The following is an 18,119-nucleotide window of genomic DNA, read 5'->3' as shown; positions in this document are numbered from 1 at the left end:
AAGAAACAACAAAAAAAAACAACAACAAAGGAAACCGGGCCGAGACATCTGCTGGTGAGCCTTTGCAGGAGAAACACCCGTACGTGGCCGAGGTTTACGCTTTTAGGAAGGACAAGGCGGAGAGAGTAGTCCAGCTCGTCGCCAGTAAGTAGGCCTATAAAGAACATTTAAATGTGCAGGGGCTGGCAAAACAAACATTTTGCGTGTTTACTCTGTGATTTTGGTTTCTCTCCCCACGCCTTTTAAAAAATGTAGGTACTTGACCGTCTGAAAGCCGGATATGTACAGTTCATTCATTCTGTGGTGGATTGTTTGTCTTGCAGAGAGAATATGAATTAACTTCCAACCTAAATTGAATGGGTTTGGTCTCTTCCTTTGTGTTGTCCACCGACGTGAGGCGACTTAATTCTTCCCTAAAAGCACGTTCTCAGTCGAGTGCCGTGATGGAATATTCCTCACTTCATCTTTTCCAATTGAATTGACAGTGACAGCTCGGTAAAGACAGTCCTCTGCTTGTTACAGCGAAATCCTGATACACTGTCAGCGATTCGTGACTTACTGGTGCTTTTTGTATAATATGCTTATTTGCAATGGCCTATTGCAAGAGGGATTTGCCCAATTGTCTACGTCTATGCCAAACTATTTCTAATGGAAGGCGTGTGTAAATGTTGGATTTAGATAAGATCTCGAGAACGTGGGCTTTCAGAGATGTTAAATCGCACCAGAGTCGCTGACCATTGAAAAGATCGGCTTTGTATACACTGGAAGAGGCAGCGCTGTTGTGATTATGTAAACAAATGCAGTCTATGGGGTGCGATACGGACAAAACGGGCCTAAACGATAACATGTAGTCCCTGCACTAGGCAATGTGTAAAAATGTATATATTATTATTATTATTATTATTAATAATAATAATGAAAATAAGACTACTGGGGAGTGACGGCGGTGGTTGAATGTTGTACGGACATTGCGAAAAGCCAAGGGCGACTTATGGCATCTGGCGTTTATTATTGGGGAGAAAGAACATGTATCTTAACGGGCTATAGGCCTTCTCTTTTAAAACAGGCTTTGCGGAAAATGACATTGGGTGACATTGGAATTCGGAAACATTTGATAATTCGACAGTCGCTGGGTTTGAAGTCGTTTGCGGCATATTCTTCCCACACGACCTTTAAAAGATAAACCCGGTGTGTTTTATTTAGTAAAGCGGCCATTCCCGCTGGAGCTGGAGGATCTCACCCATGAAAGATGGCCATTTGTATTCACTCACTTTCCCATAAGAATTGCACATAATTTCTTAAATATGTTCTTGAAACTGGATTAAAGGTTAACTACCCCCCCCCCCCCATTAAATCGGTAATACGGTCTTCATTTGGGAACGAGTGTATACCTTATCATTCTCGACTCCGTAACCATAAAGTCAACCCTTTATGCTCATGTCCTTCCATTTGAATTATACTCAATATAACCCAATTGTGTATCGCGTTTCGTTGAATGTGACTTTCCAGCCAAGTGCATTTTGCGAATGTTTATGTTTGGGGCAGGTGGGTGGGTAGGGGGGCGCTGGCCGTGGTGCATGATGGGAAAGGCAGTTCTGCAGCTTCACCAGCCGCCCTGCCATTTTACACTTGGCCTCAATCGGCGGATTTGGTCCCAAACAAACACACCCCATCGCGTTTTCACTGGAATTCTGCACGTTGAATAAAAGTCGCCCTTTCATTCGACATCTGGCAGGGGTGGCTCTGGGATCACTTTCAGATTATAATGCATATCATGGAACAACATCGGCGCATCTGTCATATGCTTATACTTAATTCACATCGCCCTCGTCACTCTGTCCCACAAAGCAGAGATCAATTGTGGAACTATTGGTTCTTCTCACTAGTATTATGGTTAAGTAGGTAAGGGCCATAGAGTGGATTGTGAAAATGTTTTTATTTTTTTTCCCTAACTGGTGCCTTTTATAAATAATATCTTGTGTTTTTTACATATCTTTTGTTTCTTACGGCATAAATAACAATTTCCCTTTTTTTCTTCTTACAGACCTGACAGAATTGTCAAACAAAAAGGACCTTTCAACGGTGCTCCCATCTCAGATTAGAACTCCCAGATCCTACGTTCAAGCCAGGTGCCTTCACCATGGTGACAATATAAGTGTTATACACTTTACATTAACCCAAATAACTTGTATCTCCAGTGTTTCATTGCCCCAGTTTCCAGACTTAAGCTATAATTCTGACAATACCACCAAGACAGCATAATCTGGGGCAATCATGCATTTAGAGGTGAAGGTTGCCCTCAACTTCATTGTGTCCTACCTGTACAACAAGTTGCCCCGGCGTCGAGCTGACTTGTTTGGTGAGGAGTTGGAGAGAATTCTGGTGTCTCGTTTTGAGGGCCATTGGTATCCAGAGTCCCCTCTCCGGGGCTCTGCCTTTCGCTGCCTCCACCTGGGAGCACCGAGGGATCCTGTGGTGGAGTTGGCGGCCAGGAGAAGTGGTCTTGACACTGAGGAAGTGCATGCCAATGTTCCCGTGGATCTCAGCGTCTGGATTGACCCTTATGAGGTTTCCTACCAGATCGGGGAGAAGGGTGCCGTGAAAGTGCTATACTTGGAGGACCCCCCGGGCCTTGGTAGCGACGGTGAACGGGCGGAGGTGCTGAACGGAGAGAGTCAGGGTGATGTGGAGGTAGAAGAGGCCAAGAGTTTAGGCTTCAACCCAGATGCTCAGGTGTTTGTGCCAATCGGGGGGCAGGCATCCCCAGTCCTCTTGTCGTCTCTTTCCAGCTCACCCACACCTCTCTCTGCCCAACCCTGCCCTGGGCTGTTTAGCTACCCAAGTTCCGGCACCCCCACTGCTCACTCGTCCAACACCTCTACTCCTTCTCCTCCCATGGGAGCGATGTCCTACCTCCCTGCCCAGCCGCAGCAACAACAGTCGTCTGCTCTTCCCAACCGTCCTCCTCTGCAGCCCATAACCTTCACCACTGCCAGCTTCGCCGCCACTAAGTTCGGCTCCACTAAGATGAAGAAATGCAGTGGGTCTGGGTCAGCCGGGGGCTCTGGTGTGGCAGCCGGAGTGCCTCCTCCACAGAGGATGCTCTCCCGCTCCCCTACCACCATCACCCCACCAGAGCTTCTGAAGCACAAGCCCCTGTCTCTCTCTTTGCACTCCCTCGGCGGTCCTATCCCCAGCCAGCTTTCCCCCAACGCCAAAGAGTTTGTCTACCCAGGATCCCCGGGGCCCCTGTACTTCGACACGGATACCCAGCCCATGCCGCCCCATGCCAGCTCCTTTCAGCCCCCCCATCCTGTAAACCCCCATCCGTCCTTTGATCCCTTCACCAGCCCTGCGCCGGCCCAGGGCGTGGGCATCATCGGGGGCAGCGCTGGAATCTCTTACATGGAGAAGCCACCATTTGTGGAGGGTTTAGGGGGTTACAACTTGCAATATCCTAACCAGTCCTTCCAGCCCGTTGTGCTGGCCAACTAAGCCTTTATGATAATAATGATAATGATTGCTATAGTGGGGGTTTAGTGGCGGTGATGCTCCAGATATTTTCAGTTTTTCTAAGGAATTGTTCTTACTGCTACTAGAACACTTTAGGATTAGTTTTACTACAAAGACTTGGAGTACTACATCCACTGCATATTATGTGAGGTTCTTTCTGTCTCCCACAGCCCACCCTTCCCAGCACTCTTTTGTATATTACTGTTAATTCTCATAGTGAGCTTGACTTGCTTCTTTTTCTACCTTGAGTTGTTGACGGTAGATTACTTCAGAGACATTTATTTCATGTTGAATGTTAATGTAGGAGAGAGTGGTGTCAGTAACCTAACCTTAAGTCTAATGGACCCGGTCAGTACAGCAGTATATGTAATGGCTCCATTTTGCACTGCACTGTCATGCTGTGAAAAAGGACCTTAGCCAAGTCCTGCAGGGGACGGATGGCTGTGGAAAGCTCAGCAGTTTGCACTGCAATCTGCTCTGCCCTAGTTGCCACAAATACACAGAGGGAGGGGAGTACATATCTTGTGTCCTCTCTTTTGTTGTGGCTTTTTGTGATCCCGAGCCTCATTGCTTATGTGTTTGGTCTATTCAGCCTGGTAAAGTGCACACATCCACAGACACACTTTGAATCTGATTTTGTAGCTAGTTTTGTAGCTACTTTTCGCCCGGTTACATAGTGTGTGCGTGTGTCTCGGATGGGCAGGTAAAGAAAGCTTGGTGAAGGTGATGGACAAACTGTGTTCGTTGTGAAATAACCACACGCTAATATTTTCAGTGATATGCACGTGATGGTATGCAGAGCTCAGGCCAGCAGCTCGTGAAGGTGAACAAGAGGAGAAGGCGATGCAGTAGTTAACCATTAGGGATTGTGATAGATAGCTTAACATGACTTTGACTATCAAGGAGAGGTCTTGCTTTGGATGGGGGGGGGGGTTGACTATAAAGTGAGTGCAGGGCGAGATGGAGGGTTTTCATCCAGGTTATCTTGGTTTTGGGACTGCCATTTTTTATTTTTTTTTACCCTGAAGCACATTTGCAGTGAGCTCACATGGTGTTGAAGTCGAAAGCTGACTCCCGTCTCCCCATATTGCTCTTTTGAATACTTAAAATTCAAAAAGCCTCTGTCTGTTTTGCAGTGTTTCCCCAAATGCTATATATAGCGTGGATGTGAATTAATGAATGTTATCCAGTTTTTGTCACTTTATTGCATACCTTGTCCAATCTATTGCACTGTCAATGCTCTACCGGGTCCATGTGATTGAGGGTTAGCGATGGGAGGGTGTGGCGATTCCATATCCCCCAAATGTCCTTTTGAGCCATCCAGCACTTTATATGATTAGACTTCTGAGGCAGTGAGCGCTGACCATGGGAGGTAAATGTTCTCATTCCTTCTGCCCTCAATACAGTGATGGCACATTTTGTTACATTTGCTATCAGAGGATTGAGAGATGTACTTGATTTGTAATCGGATACATCATGGTGGTGACGATGATTGCGGTCTGTGTTCAGTCTTGTCCTTGATCTGAATGTTTCCTAGATCCGTGCCCCATAGATGTCTTTGTATAAGCTGACCCTTGACCTGTGCTCATGCTGGTTTTGCTATGTGACAGTCTGTTATATGCATGCATGCAATCATGCAAGCTTTAATCCTTTTTCATTGATTTCCTACCTAAGGAGGGGGTGGGAGGGCGGGACGGGGGTTGGGATTTCTTTACATTTGTTGTAACTAAAAAGGAAAGATGCATTTTTACATTGGTTTGTAATTTATTTAATTTTTTTCTATTTTTTTCAAATGAATTATCAAGTACATTTGTAAGTAAGAAATTATAACACAAGGAATATAAAAAAAAAAAAGGTTCTTATGTTCAGATTCTTTGTTTAGTTTCTTATGTGCTGAAGTTATTTTTTCAAAAGAAAACTACCATGAATATATGCAAGTGGCGACAAACATGAAGATGTACAGAATAAAGTATTGAATGTGTATCGTACCTTGTACAGCATTGTCCAATAAAAGACGGGTAAATGTATTCCTCTTTCAAGGTGGGTTATTGGAGATTTTCAGAAATGAATGTTTACAATGAGGGGCATTGGAAAAGATGACTAATACCCACGGCGCTCCGCCAGTACCAGACTCCTGTAGTCTATTGCGTATTACATTTTAAGCCAAAAGAAAAGATCCCGATACCTTTTCAAGCATACTTTCATTTCAGTGCAAAGCTATTTGAACAAATTGTTTCCATCTAATGCTGTGTCCTGACATTCTCATCCAGTACGTTTTTTTGTTTTGTTTTGTTTTTTTTGGCTATTGGAAAACAAATAATCCCCATATAGTTTTTTGATTTATTTATCCCCCCCGACATTATTGGAATAATGATTTTCAAAGAATGAGGATGAATCCACAGGGACCCTTTTCTTATTTTTTGACATTTTTTAATCCCCCCCCCCCCCCCTCTCACTCCTTCACTGACCACGAGCTGTACAATTACAGTTACAATAGCCATTTTCCAGGACGTCCTTGCTGACACAGATACTGACCTCTCTTCGAGTATAAGAGTAATGCCATAATTTAGTGTGTGTGTTCACTGTGGGGGAGCTGGAGGGTTCCTATGGTTTTCTTTAAAAAGCAGTTGGTGTTTGTCGGGTTTAAGAGAGGGGGGGGGGGCAAAAGAAGGAAATGAATGTGATTTAAGATCAGTAACTGGTCACTCCTGGTTGAGAGACAGCCTGTGTTGGAGGGGAAACCGCTCACTTCACTGCCTCCTTAAGGGTAAGGGAAGTTTGTTCAAGAAAAATCCCAAATGTGTAACAGATCTCTGGGTTCCAACCGCGAAGTCTCCAAATATCTGTCAAACCGCGCAGTGCAAACAGGTGTCTGTTCATGGGTGCACAAAATTGCTTTGGGATGGTTGTGAGGGACTCATGCACCTTCTGGAGATCTGGAGGGAGGATTGGGTGGGAGGGTTCTAAAAGCTCCAAGCGTTGGTATCAGCCTCTTTCAGGGGTTGGGGTGATACTTTTTTTTTTTTTTTTTTTTTTTCCTCTTTTAGGCATTAATGTCACATGTATATTTCAAAGGAATTAACGATTTGGTTATAGGTGTCAGAAAACATTCAAAAAGATTCTTGGCAAATCTCTAAAACCAGGCTCCTCTACAATCAGGTTTGTAAAACTTACTGGGAATTTAAGTGTGGGGTGGGGTTGGGGGTAAATTTTTGTATTCTGATGTCTTTTGTTCATATCTGTGTTTTATTTTGCACTTTGGAATATTTTTGGTTGGGAAAAAAAGAACTTTATTTTCTATGTAAGATTCAAAACTAAATGCATATATCTGAAAGAGTTGAAATGATATATAAATAGTGCTTTCTTTTTCTGTATTTTGTTATCATTACTTCCTATTTTGTATCTGATCTGTAAACCCTGTAGATGTACAACGAATCTTTCACTACCGAAATGCAATGACCCGTTTTCTGTGCTGTCCCTCGGGAACGGGGAGTTACGACTGCAGTTTCTTATTGTATCAGATTCTTTTTTTAAGTTTTGTAATAAAAAGAAAAAAATCGAATGACAAAAAGAAGCATGGAAAGTACGCCGATCCTCTTGTCCTCATTGGCCGTAGGCCCGACGGCTACAAAATGGAAGTCGGGAGAACGTGATTGGAAAAACAACCCGAGAACCTGACGTGTATTGTATATCGATCTCCACCAGAGACACGTGCCAGACGCCTCCACCTTGTTGTGGCTCCGTGTGCGGCAACCCCACCCCCTCGCCTTAACGGCCGCGCGATCCGTCCTGTTACCGCAGTAAACTAATCCAAGTGATGTCTGATCAATAATTCAAAGCCGGGATGAGATTCCCAGACGGTGAACGTCCAGATTGCTCACCCTCAGCTGGAGCCTTCACCCCTCCAAAAAAAAAAAAAAGCTATTACCTGATCTTTCGTCATCCCGAAATAATGTCTAGCGCAGTACACCCGTGAGAGTGGAGCCCACTCTGCGAGCCCGCGGCCAGCTGATCTGAGGGGCAAGGCACCGCACGCCGCGGTAGCGGGCGGTGCTTTGACATTAACATGCATGGCCGGGCTCCTCCTCCGTCTTTTTTCCTCGCCCACGCAACCCTCTCATCGCGTCCCATCGCCCTCCATCCCTGATCTCACGCGCCCCTCCCGCTGCATCCCTGTTTCTTTCCCACCGTGACGTGCCGATGCTCGGCTGTTCCCTCCCCTTCGCCAACCCCGGCCCCACCCACGTAGTGCTTCAGCCCCGTCTCCCTTTCCTCAGCAACCTCCTCCCCCTCAGCAGGCTCCCTCCCTCCCTCCACCTACCTCAGCCATCACCACTCCCTCGTCCCATCGTACCCCATCACCACCACTGCATCACTCTGGTCTTTGAGGCTGCCGCTGGTGTTACGCAACACTGCTCCCCTGTGTGAGGATGTGATCATTGCACAACATCTCGTACTCCTCTGGAATACTGACGAGCGTGAAGATGAGGCGGCTGCTGGGTAGTCAGAAAGCCAGAGTACAAAACAACAACAGCGTCTCATCACGAAAATGAGGTGTGTGTGTGTGTGTGTGCACGCGCCCCCACAGCACCATCCTCAGCTCTGGGCGGTGACTCAGGCAAGGTCGACAGGAGAGCTGGGGTTTCATTAAATTTCACTTTATTTAATGTGCGATACAATATACAGTCAGGACATTATCTCTCCCCCGCACTGGTCCCATTTGGGGGTATCTGAATATAGAAATCACAACAAAATGCAGTCTCATATAAAAAAAAAGAAACAAAACACAAACTCCAAAACTGTATTTAATAGACAAGTTAAAATATTCCTCGTAAATATTATAGCTAGTCTGAGTAGTAAAAAAATGTGATTGCTACATATTGTGTTCTGTAAATGATCTACAATTGTTGTTTTCTGGCAGAGATTAACTTGTACTTGTGACAAGCTCTGTGCAGAACATTTTCCCATTTGATTTTGTTAAAAAGTTACTAGGAGTTTCCACTCTGCAGATAATTGTATGTATATATAAACAGCATAATGCAGTAAACTTGACTTTGAATGTCTATGCAAAATAAATCCAATTGCTTAGAAAACATCTTTCATGTTAGCTCTGGAAAAGGAAACATTTTGGCATAAAAAACCCCCCCACTGATTTTCCACTGTATCTTGACAAACAGATCGATCTTTACCAGATAGAAAAGGAAAAACACAGTGAACAAAGGAATCCCTCCACCATCGATGTTCGATCCAAGGTCAAACAGACTGCACATGGGTTGGGGGGCGCTAATATGCAACTGTGCGGGTATAAATCCTTGCGAAGAACTGCAAGAGGCCATCAATCAATGAATCAAATAATGTGTCAAATAACAATCAAAAAATAATGTGTCTCGTACAACCTTATAACTGTTGTGATAGTTTACAGACATAAGTACACTTGGTGTAAAATGTTCCAAGAAATAGTCACAATTTTACTGGGGTTCATGCACTGGAATCCCAACCTACATAGGGATTTTAAACTGGAAGCACAAATTACTTTTGGGGCATTTCTCTATTCAATACGTCATAGTCACTTTACATAGAACATCATCATTGGAAAAAAAACATTTAACAGATTATTATTGCCACGAGTATGTTACTTTCCGGGTTTATGATGCCGTTCATAAATACAAGATGACTGATTGCCGATGTCCATGTCAGTCGAAGACACTTGAGATTTTGAGTCCCACTGTTTAAGTCCGTCGTGTATTTACTAATTTAGACGCAGACCCCATCCCTTTGGCTATCGAAACTCTGTCCGTCTTTGTTATCCAAGATTACAACTTAAGCTGCCTTGTATGAGCTTCTTCTAAGTCAACACTGCTCTGTCGTCCCACAGAAAAATAAATTGTTCGAAATTACAATTTATAGCATCCCTTAAAGTTGGAGTATTAAAGTTTTTGATGAGGTAAATATGAACCTTCCCTGTCCTCTGTAAATACAGAGGAAGAAGGAAAAAAAACCAAAAAAACAAAAAAAAAAAACCCAACTTTTCATGAAGTTGTTATTTTGAAACAAAAATGCAAAAGCACAGTTTTCCCATTGAAATCCCTGCGTAGTCATTGGTTCCATTTGGACTATTTGTTCCTTGTAAGGAAATATAAGAATCTGACATTTTTGTACATTGCAATCGATAGATGCGTTATTACCATCAGAATGAATACATCACTCCTCACTATGTAGCTATTAGACGAACATGTGTTTTGTTTTGTCTCACGTGGATGTGGGGTTGGCGACAAGACAATGACAGTCATTTATTTACAAACGTCAGGAGCCGACATCTTTGGGTCTGGAAAAAAAACCAACTAAACAAAAACAACACCTTCCACATTCACTACACCCTGACGAGGCAGTAGCGTCAATGCCCTCCACTTCAGTGTGAAGTAAAATAAACAACCCTACAGGTAATGTACCCCTCCTCCTTTGAGGGCCTAAATCACCAAACTTAACACCTTCACCACAACGCAATCACCTACTCGAAAGAATGATAAAAAAAAATAAAATAAGTGTCCCAGTCAGACTCCTGTTTATAAAATGCATTTGATAAAATCCCAAACAGTCCCGTTTATGTGATTTTGGAAGATGATTTGAGTTTAGTTAAAAAAGGAAAATAAGTTAAAAGGTACACTAGCTTTTAACTGTGGGTCATGCTTTCTTTCTTTCTGTAACTATAGCGCTTTCGACGCAAAGTCGAAACACAAACAAAGCACGCACCCGTCCCCGTCGGGTGATCCTCGGACACTACCGAGTCCGGTCGAGTGCAAAGACGGTTAACACGCAGATGCACGCACATAACCTATGCGGTGCAGGGAGAAGAACAAATATACAAAAGGAGTTGTTTCAGACAGCTCGTTGTTTGGGTGTTTTACAAGGAAAGGCGATCAAGGAAGAACTAAGACCGGATGACAAACAGATTTTACTCGCCTCCTTATCAACGACTTCCTTCCTGTCGTGTGTGTGTATGTGTATGTTGTCCCCCTCCTGCATTCTCCATTGGAGATTATACTTTCAACCCGCCCTCTGCGGGAGACCGCCGCGGCCCTGACGCTAATAAAACAAGAGCTTGGGTGTCCTTCATCTAAGTCCAAAGCAGAAAAGTTTGAGGGTCCATTGGGGGTAGAAGGGAGTGACTCCCTCAATGCACAGAACTTTTAGCTGACATTGCTCATGCTTTCGTCCACTTAGAAACTCATTAATCTGTAGTGCTCACAACATTGTGTATGTGCGCATTTTACTAAAATAATGATCGAAAGGAGGCCTGCGATTCTTTTTGTACATGCCTATTCCTTCCCGTGTTGCCGCGTTTCCTGACTTTTCTTTAACCCGCCTTTAGGTACGCCGTGAGAAGGACACTACTCCCTGTATGTTTGACGGTAGGAGTGTCCGAGTTGTCGCTTCCCTCCATAGATGCAGGAGCCAGGCGCTCTCCACAGGCCCTCCTACGACCGCGGCCCCCCCAATGTAGCTGCCCCGCTGCCTCGGCCCTTGTGTTCCCGCTCCTCCAGTGCTATGTCAGGAGGAGGTTGTCTGGAGCTCAACGAAGCCACCTGTGGTCAGCAAGTGAGAGCAGTGCAATTTCTAGATTCCCTTGGTGTTTGTGGTCTGTGTGGTAATCAGAGGGAGAAAAGGAGTTCTTCTTTGTCAGACCTTTCTTTCCGGGCGCTTTACAGCGGGCCGTACTTGGTCTCGTATCTGGTCAGGACGTTCTTGCAGCGGCCACAGTCCTTGCGCAGCTCGGCCACCTGCTGCCGCAGCGCCGCGTTCTCCCGCTCGAGGAAGGAGGCGCGCACCGTGATCTGGTTCTCCTTCAGCCGCCGGGCGTCACGGGAGCGCTTGGCCGCCACGTTGTTCTTCTTCCTCCTGGACCAGTATTTCTCATCCTGAGGTGATTGTGAGGGCAAAGAGAGAGGGTGTGTGTGTGTGTGTGTCGGGGTTAGATGTGGCAATGTTCAACAAGGGATTGAGAACAAATTCTTATCCATGTTTTGAAAACAAACACTGTATTGGACCTTTAACCCACAACAAGCCTTCTCTCTTAGTCAAATGCATATGTTGGTAAAACACTATGTTGCTCTGAACTTCACCAGCCCATGGGTTCTCAGTTCAGGCCCCAGAAACTCAATGGCCCTCATCAAAAACTCTGTATACTGTACCTTACAGTGTGTGACAGGAATATTTTATGACACTTCATTCACTGTATCACTGCTGCTAGAATATACACATTGTTTAATAAGTATTCATTATTAATTAACTATGATCATCATAGCCATTATCTCAATCTATTCATAACCCAAACCAGGGAATAAACATGACAAAGATTCAACACGGTTTGGCTGCCAGTAGCGTAAGGCGATTGCCTCTGCAATGAGGAGTTTACCTTTTGTTCATCGGGAACATACACTTTCTTAGCCTTCTTGATCATAGGCTGTGGTTTGAGCTCCTCCTCTGAGAATTTGTGTTTACGTGGGTTAAAGAGCTCCCCTCCGGGTACGCTGGACAGCACCAGGTCCGTTGGGTCTGGCTGGAAATTGATGTCGATCTCAAGGGCCTCGGGGTCAATGGGGGAAGGCGTGTTGCGACCAGCAGTCTTACGATCTGGGAAAAGCAGGGAGAAGGCGACCTGGAGATGAAGCTACAGGGCTAGACTGAAGACAACTCCGATACATGGAGTTTGTAACATACATGACCATTACGTTGTGTTGTGCATGGATAATGAATTATGATTACAAGTAAGCAAATAGACAGCAGATCCTGACAAATTGGTTTGTTGTTTCCTTAGGGGCATCAGATGACATCTACATTTACAACAAATCATTATACCAATATCACTATGTCAGTGTACCACACAGCCTATCAAATATCATCAAAACCTCAAGACTACATAATGTTTTTTGTTTTTTTTGTAAAAATCACATATCTGAGAACCTTTTTAAATTGTAGCTCAGGTTGTGGATCAACTTTGGTACACCTTAAAGATGCACAAGATCTTAAAATGTTTCCTTTACATCAGGGATACTGGCAGCTGTTAACCTATCTTCCAATGAAAAATGGATATACAAGGTACACATACAGTAACCTGTCAATATGTACACAGAGTGCACCGTGTCATGCTATTTTTTTTTTCCAATAATCAATTTCAATTTAACTGAAATACACTAAATTGATGATATGTCCAACAAAAAAATATAACAAAAACCAAGGCATTACTCACCATTTTTTAACCTTTTCACTTCCACATCCTCAGACAATGACTCCTTGTCTTCCTCATCGGCCTCCTCCTCGTCCTCCTCCTCTTCGTCTTCCTCCTCCTCTTCCTCCTCCACCGCCTCCTCCTCCTCCTCCTCCTCCTCCTCCTCCTCGTCGTCCTCGTCCAGTTTGGCGGGCTGTAGGGTGGTGACAGTCAGCGGCTCGTCTGGCTCTGAGCTAACCAGAGGAGGGGCGTCGGCGGAGGGAATGGATGTTGAGGCAGAGTGATCATCAGCAGCATCACCCACGGCAGTGGGAGCATCAGATGCAGCAATGGCAGTCGCTGTGGCCTTGGGAGTGCATTTTGCTTTTCCTGCCTCTGGGGTTAGAGTCTTCTGCAGCTCCTCCTCCTCCAGTGTCACCGGGATCCCATTCTCAAGGAGAAACTCGTCCAGGTCCATGTACTCCAGGTGGAAGGTCTCCGCGTCATAGGGGATGGTCTTCTCCCAGATGGCCGGGGTGAGCGAGGCTGACACTCCGCTGCCGCCGCCCCCTCCAACCGTACCCCCAGAGACCCCTCCTGCACTGCCTGACTCCAAACCGCTGCTCTCCACATCCTCAGAGGAACACAACTTCTCTTTGTCAATTTCTGTGGTAAAACATACGAGATGGGACGGCCATTCAGCGTGAATAATACGTGTTGCACTCATCTCCTTGATCCATACACATTGTCAAAGCGTCACACACTCAAAAACAGTGCTATATCACACACACACACGCGCGCGCGCGCAAGGAAGGTGTGGATGTGAGACTGACCTTCATGACGGACACAAAAAAAAAAATTGTAGATAAACAAGGGTGGGTTTTTGCACAACATTGGGTGGATGCGTTTAAAAGAGGGGTAGGAAAATGGCACAGTGAGAATGAAGTGAAATCAGATTTGTTCCTACGGAAACTAGAGAGCTAGTGATCGCGTGTAAACAATAGGAGAGACACCCCTGGGTGCGCTCACGTGCACGCTGGAAACACCACCAGATCCCAAACTAGTACCAAAATACTACCACACTACTGCTACAGGGAATGGGTTCATCGTGAAGGCGATGAGATTCTTCCAGTACACCGTCTTTATGGTTTGACTGTGCGGATCTAGAATAATAAGACAGCAACTAGAACTTTTTGTTCTTTTTTTTCCTTCGAGGCTTCCCTCACTCCGGAACAAGCGCCTGAAATGAAAGCAAAACTGGACGATGTGTCACGTACTTCCGTGATCCGCCAACTACTGTCAATGGAAACCTTTATTTATTGCTGTAATTACATCGTGTCATTGATAATTCTATATTTATATGTTTGGCTTCATTAACAGGTTGGATCGTGGCTGAAGCGCACGGGGTCGTTCAGCAAACAACCGTGCAGCTAGAACAAGAACACTTTGTCTTTATTTGCCGAGCCTTACCAGTGTCGCCCTCGTCCAGGATGTTAGGAGGGGTGATCTCCATAATCTTCTTTAAAACACAGGGGACAGCTTTCTGCGGAACAGCCGCGCTCGGCTGAGGCGCCGCGGCGACGGCGGTTTCGCCAGGCATCGCTCTACTTCCACGCAGCCGTGAACGGGAGACAAAACGAGCCGATGAGGACGACACGACGCGCCCTGCACTCCGCTGCTGGCTGCGGGGTCCGCTGCTCCCGACGCTGGCGCTCGACGTCGGCGCTTTGGGGGGGGAAAAACACCTCCACACTCCGCCGTCACCCGCGGTAGCGCAGCGAATCGCACCGCAAAATTCACGAGCTGGAGGCCACGCCTCCTCGAGGACAGTGGGCACTGACTGGTTGCATGCGCAGCCTTTATACATATATTAAGCCATCGGGGGGGTTGTTCCTGTGCGTGACAACAGCACGGCGTCATGTTGGCCACAGCTGTCCACACCAGCTTGGCTGTGGACACGCAGGGACTATATGCGTGGACCCAACAGAACTCCCAGGCCGCGTACACTATCAATGTACTGTACGATATCATCATAGGTATCGTGTTTGGCACGAAAATGGGCAAAACACGAGCATGCGACCGCGTTCGATGGCCGCCGCGCATCAGTGTGCCGCCGATGGTTTCCATTACCCGACGCGGTGCCGTGACATCCGCGGCCGCCTCCCCGGGGGCTCCGCTGGCGCGTACAGCGCCCTCGCGAACACGTCCGCGCACCCTTCCACAGGACGCACGCGACCCGCGGCCAAACACGTGCCTCCGCCCCCTCACGTGAAAGCGCGAGCTGTCTCGTGGGCGTGGCCGCGGCACGTGCGCACCCAGGCGGTCGGACAGAACGGAGGAACGGGGGTGGCCGCGCTCCACGAGACCGGGCCGTTACCTCCCTGCAGTCGTCGCTTTTGTCATAAAAAAAAATAAGAATAAAAAATAAATTTAAAAAAATACCGTTTGACAGCTCGTTCGACATTTATAAATATGGGCGCTGCTTCGATTGTTCAAACGTTCGACGTTGCGCGCTCATTCGGCGCTCGCTGGCGGTCACGTTTGTCACGCACGCGCGTCGTGGTGCTTGTGGCATGCGGCAGTCGGCGCTTGTCGGACACGGGAGTTTGGAACACAATGTTCCGACAACTGGACAGCGTTCCACCTGCCCCACTGATGGCTCTTTTTTTTTGTAGGCCCACTGCAGCGGCATCCGTAACCAGGGCTTGTTTGCTTCAAATGACCATAATAACAATAACTCCAGTATTAATATCAAACAATATCTGCTTCAGTATTGTCAATGCAGAAGCGCAGCTTGGTTGTTTTTTTTTTTTGTATACAATGCAAACTGAATTCATCGTCTCATTTAAAAAAAACAAAAAACATTGCACTTTGCAGAGGTACAAGAGCATTACTAACCTGTGATAAACGTGGTCTTAGCTGTAATAGCAGACTACGCTTGTAAAACACGAGCACACTATAGAACTAATGAAACATTATATGTTACACTGCAGCAGCATCTCTTTGAAAAATACAATATAATAGCTCCATATCGTTTTACGAGCGTTTCTTTCAGCTCATAAAGTTGGCACGGCAGCGCCCCAAACCAGAAACTCGGAAGGTTTTTGGTTGTCATGGACTGGCGCCCCCAGGGGACTTAACCAAAAGTACACAACATGCAAAACACAGGACCGGATCGTTTTCGAGTAAACAATGCCCAGCGGGCTCCGTTTCATGGCATTTCACTCAACCTGCTTTATTGGAGACGGTAGGGGGCGCCCCCCTTGCCTCCACGGAGACATGGGGTCGGTGGGCGCTCTGTCTCCAGTCAGGCTGGTGCGTGGGGGTATTCACATCACAATTAACACTCTGTCCTTCTGAACAATTACGTTTTGTGAGCCAATCGACGCTGCATTGCGTGGTGGCTGGTGTACATCGTGTTGCTCTTGTACATTGGTGGAAGAAGTCTGTGCAAATGTGCAAGGTGTCCTTTTCAGGGGATTACGGCATAGCAAATTACCCTGTTATATGTGTAGTCATGTAGTCAGCCCAATTCCTCGTTAAGAATAATTACATAGTGATTAATACAAGGTACAAAACAGTGAAGGTGGTCTGGCATTTGTCCTGCACATTGTTTCCTTTTTTTTTTTTTTTTAAACTCTAAAATGATAATCACTTGGTTTTAATTTATTGAACCCTGTGCAAAGAACATCTCAGTATTTCTTGATAAACATTCAATGTACGGTATTGTTTGTGGTTTTACGGCATTAGTCCCATCTGATAAACTTTTGTGACCTCTACATTTCAGGTGGTCAACGGACCCTATCACTCAACCTACAGTCAGGATCCTAGGCAGTACAAGTACACGGTGAAAGTTCTGTGAGACGGGTCTAGAAATCTGAAAGAAAAAAAAACCCCAACTATTTTCATCGTAGCATGGTCACTATGGCTGTGTAAGTGGCAGGATATCATGCCTGTATGCAATTCCTGCCAAACAGAATGATGTTCCGAATAGGACCATCCCAAAAGTGCCCCCGATAATTGATCCGGATAGGAATCAGTGAAGACAGTGAATCCTTATCAGGACTCACAGTACAATGAATATCTCGCAATCAGAAGGCCACTCGTTCAACCCCCCCTCCCTCCCCCCGTGTCCTGCAGAGAGGACGCAGAATGGCTGACGCTCCACTTATACCGTCTCTGCTCAAGTGCCCTAGAGCAAGGCACTGAACTATAATTTACCCCAGGGAGTTTGTGCTGCCCCCCCCCACCCCACGCAACAAAATATCCTGAACTCTTACAACCATTTAAAAAATAAAAATAAAGTAAATGACAACGCATACAAAAACATGACACGCCCTGGCAGCCCGGCTCAGCTATGTAAAGTACGCGTATTTAGGAAGTGACACTGCACAGAACCCGGAACCATGAATCCCCCGGATCAAAACAAAGCGAGAAACTACGCACGAGCAAGTCGCCCCGATAAAACCTTCGTGTCGGTTGTTGTTGTTGTTGTCGTCGTCGTTTCCAAAAAGCTATTCCAGTGTTTAGCGCCGCGTCTCCTCGAAGGTGACCTATACACGACTTCGTTGAAATTCAATTAAAAAGAAGGCAGCGGACGAGAGGACGACAAAACAGACATCTGTTGACCACCAGTTAAGTCGCTAAGCGGCGATAACTCACCGCTGTCACTGAAATAAGGGAAGGCAAACGGGTGGTCGAGGAGCGACTTGAAGGCGTCGGGGACATCGCTCCTGTCTCCCAGGGAGAGCTCGTTGGCGGTGGACATCATTCGACGAACGGTGGGCTCCGCCTGGATAAAACTTGGACGGTGGATTGGGATTTGAAAATCTCGGAATAAAACTGCGCGGGCTTCGTTCGTTCACTCCTCGGCGGCTCGTCCAGTCATGTCGCGGGTCCGTGTGCGGGTGTGCGCGGCCCGGGAACACGCATTTAAGCAGCCGTTTGACACCGCCCCGAAGTCGGCGCCGGACTGTTTTTGTCCGGAGCACCAATGAATCGGACGGCGCCGAGCACCTCGGCTCCCCTTGGCTGCCGGGCCCGTCGGCCAGCTCGCCGAGCCAATCGGGGGGCCGGGGAGGGGCGGGCCCAAAGGCCAAAACAACAGGGCGAGCACATTTCGGCACACACAGCGGCATGTGGAAGACGGGGTGTGAGAACAGCCTGCACACTGCGTCGCATGCAAATGAAACGAGCAGGGAGAAAAGAGGGCATTGATAATCGGACAGAAAGGAGGAAATAATTACAACCCCCCCCCCCCCCCCCACACAGATCACGGTGCAGCGTTTGGTCCGAAGTATGATAATAAACTGTAGCGATAATAAGAAAGAGAGAATGTAATGCACATGTGTATATGTGGTCATGCTTTCCCTGAAAACGGAATGAAAGTGTCAAGACTTCA

The 18,119-nt window shown here is 46.4% G+C and overlaps 2 protein-coding genes across 2 annotated transcripts; one reads left to right on the top strand and one right to left on the bottom strand.

Moving 5' to 3' along the window:
- Positions 1-2,274: 2,274 nt before the first annotated feature.
- On the top strand, positions 2,275-3,495 carry tob2 (transducer of ERBB2, 2; the record flags this gene model as incomplete). Its single annotated transcript, XM_080009915.1, has 1 exon — positions 2,275-3,495. The coding sequence occupies one exon, from the start codon at positions 2,275-2,277 to the stop codon at positions 3,493-3,495; it is 1,221 nt and encodes a 406-aa protein (XP_079866041.1).
- Positions 3,496-8,155: 4,660 nt separating this feature from the next.
- tefb (TEF transcription factor, PAR bZIP family member b) lies at positions 8,156-17,596 on the bottom strand. Its single transcript, XM_080009645.1, has 4 exons — positions 17,381-17,596; positions 12,761-13,384; positions 11,927-12,144; positions 8,156-11,429 (listed from the first exon to the last, which is right to left on the bottom strand). The coding sequence occupies exons 1-4, from the start codon at positions 17,487-17,489 to the stop codon at positions 11,214-11,216; spliced, it is 1,167 nt and encodes a 388-aa protein (XP_079865771.1). The 5' UTR covers positions 17,490-17,596; the 3' UTR covers positions 8,156-11,213.
- Positions 17,597-18,119: the final 523 nt, after the last annotated feature.

This window comes from Zeus faber, assembly GCF_960531495.2.
Source record: "Zeus faber genome assembly, chromosome: 11".
Classification (NCBI taxonomy): domain Eukaryota; kingdom Metazoa; phylum Chordata; class Actinopteri; order Zeiformes; family Zeidae; genus Zeus; species Zeus faber.
The sequence above is the reverse complement of the archived record's forward strand: the minus strand, read 5'-3'. Positions and strand labels throughout refer to the sequence as shown.

What these genes read in the sequence shown, in the direction of transcription:
- tefb (XM_080009645.1), bottom strand. Translation starts at nt 17,489, where the DNA reads ATGATGTCCACCGCCAACGAGCTCTCCCTGGGAGACAGGAGCGATGTC. An exon ending in CCCTTATTTCAGTGACAGCG is followed by an intron (nt 13,385 to 17,380) that starts GTGAGTTATCGC and finishes GTTTTACCACAG; the next exon opens with AAATTGACAAAGAGAAGTTG. An exon ending in ATGTTCCCGATGAACAAAAG is followed by an intron (nt 11,430 to 11,926) that starts GTAAACTCCTCA and finishes CAATCACCTCAG; the next exon opens with GATGAGAAATACTGGTCCAG.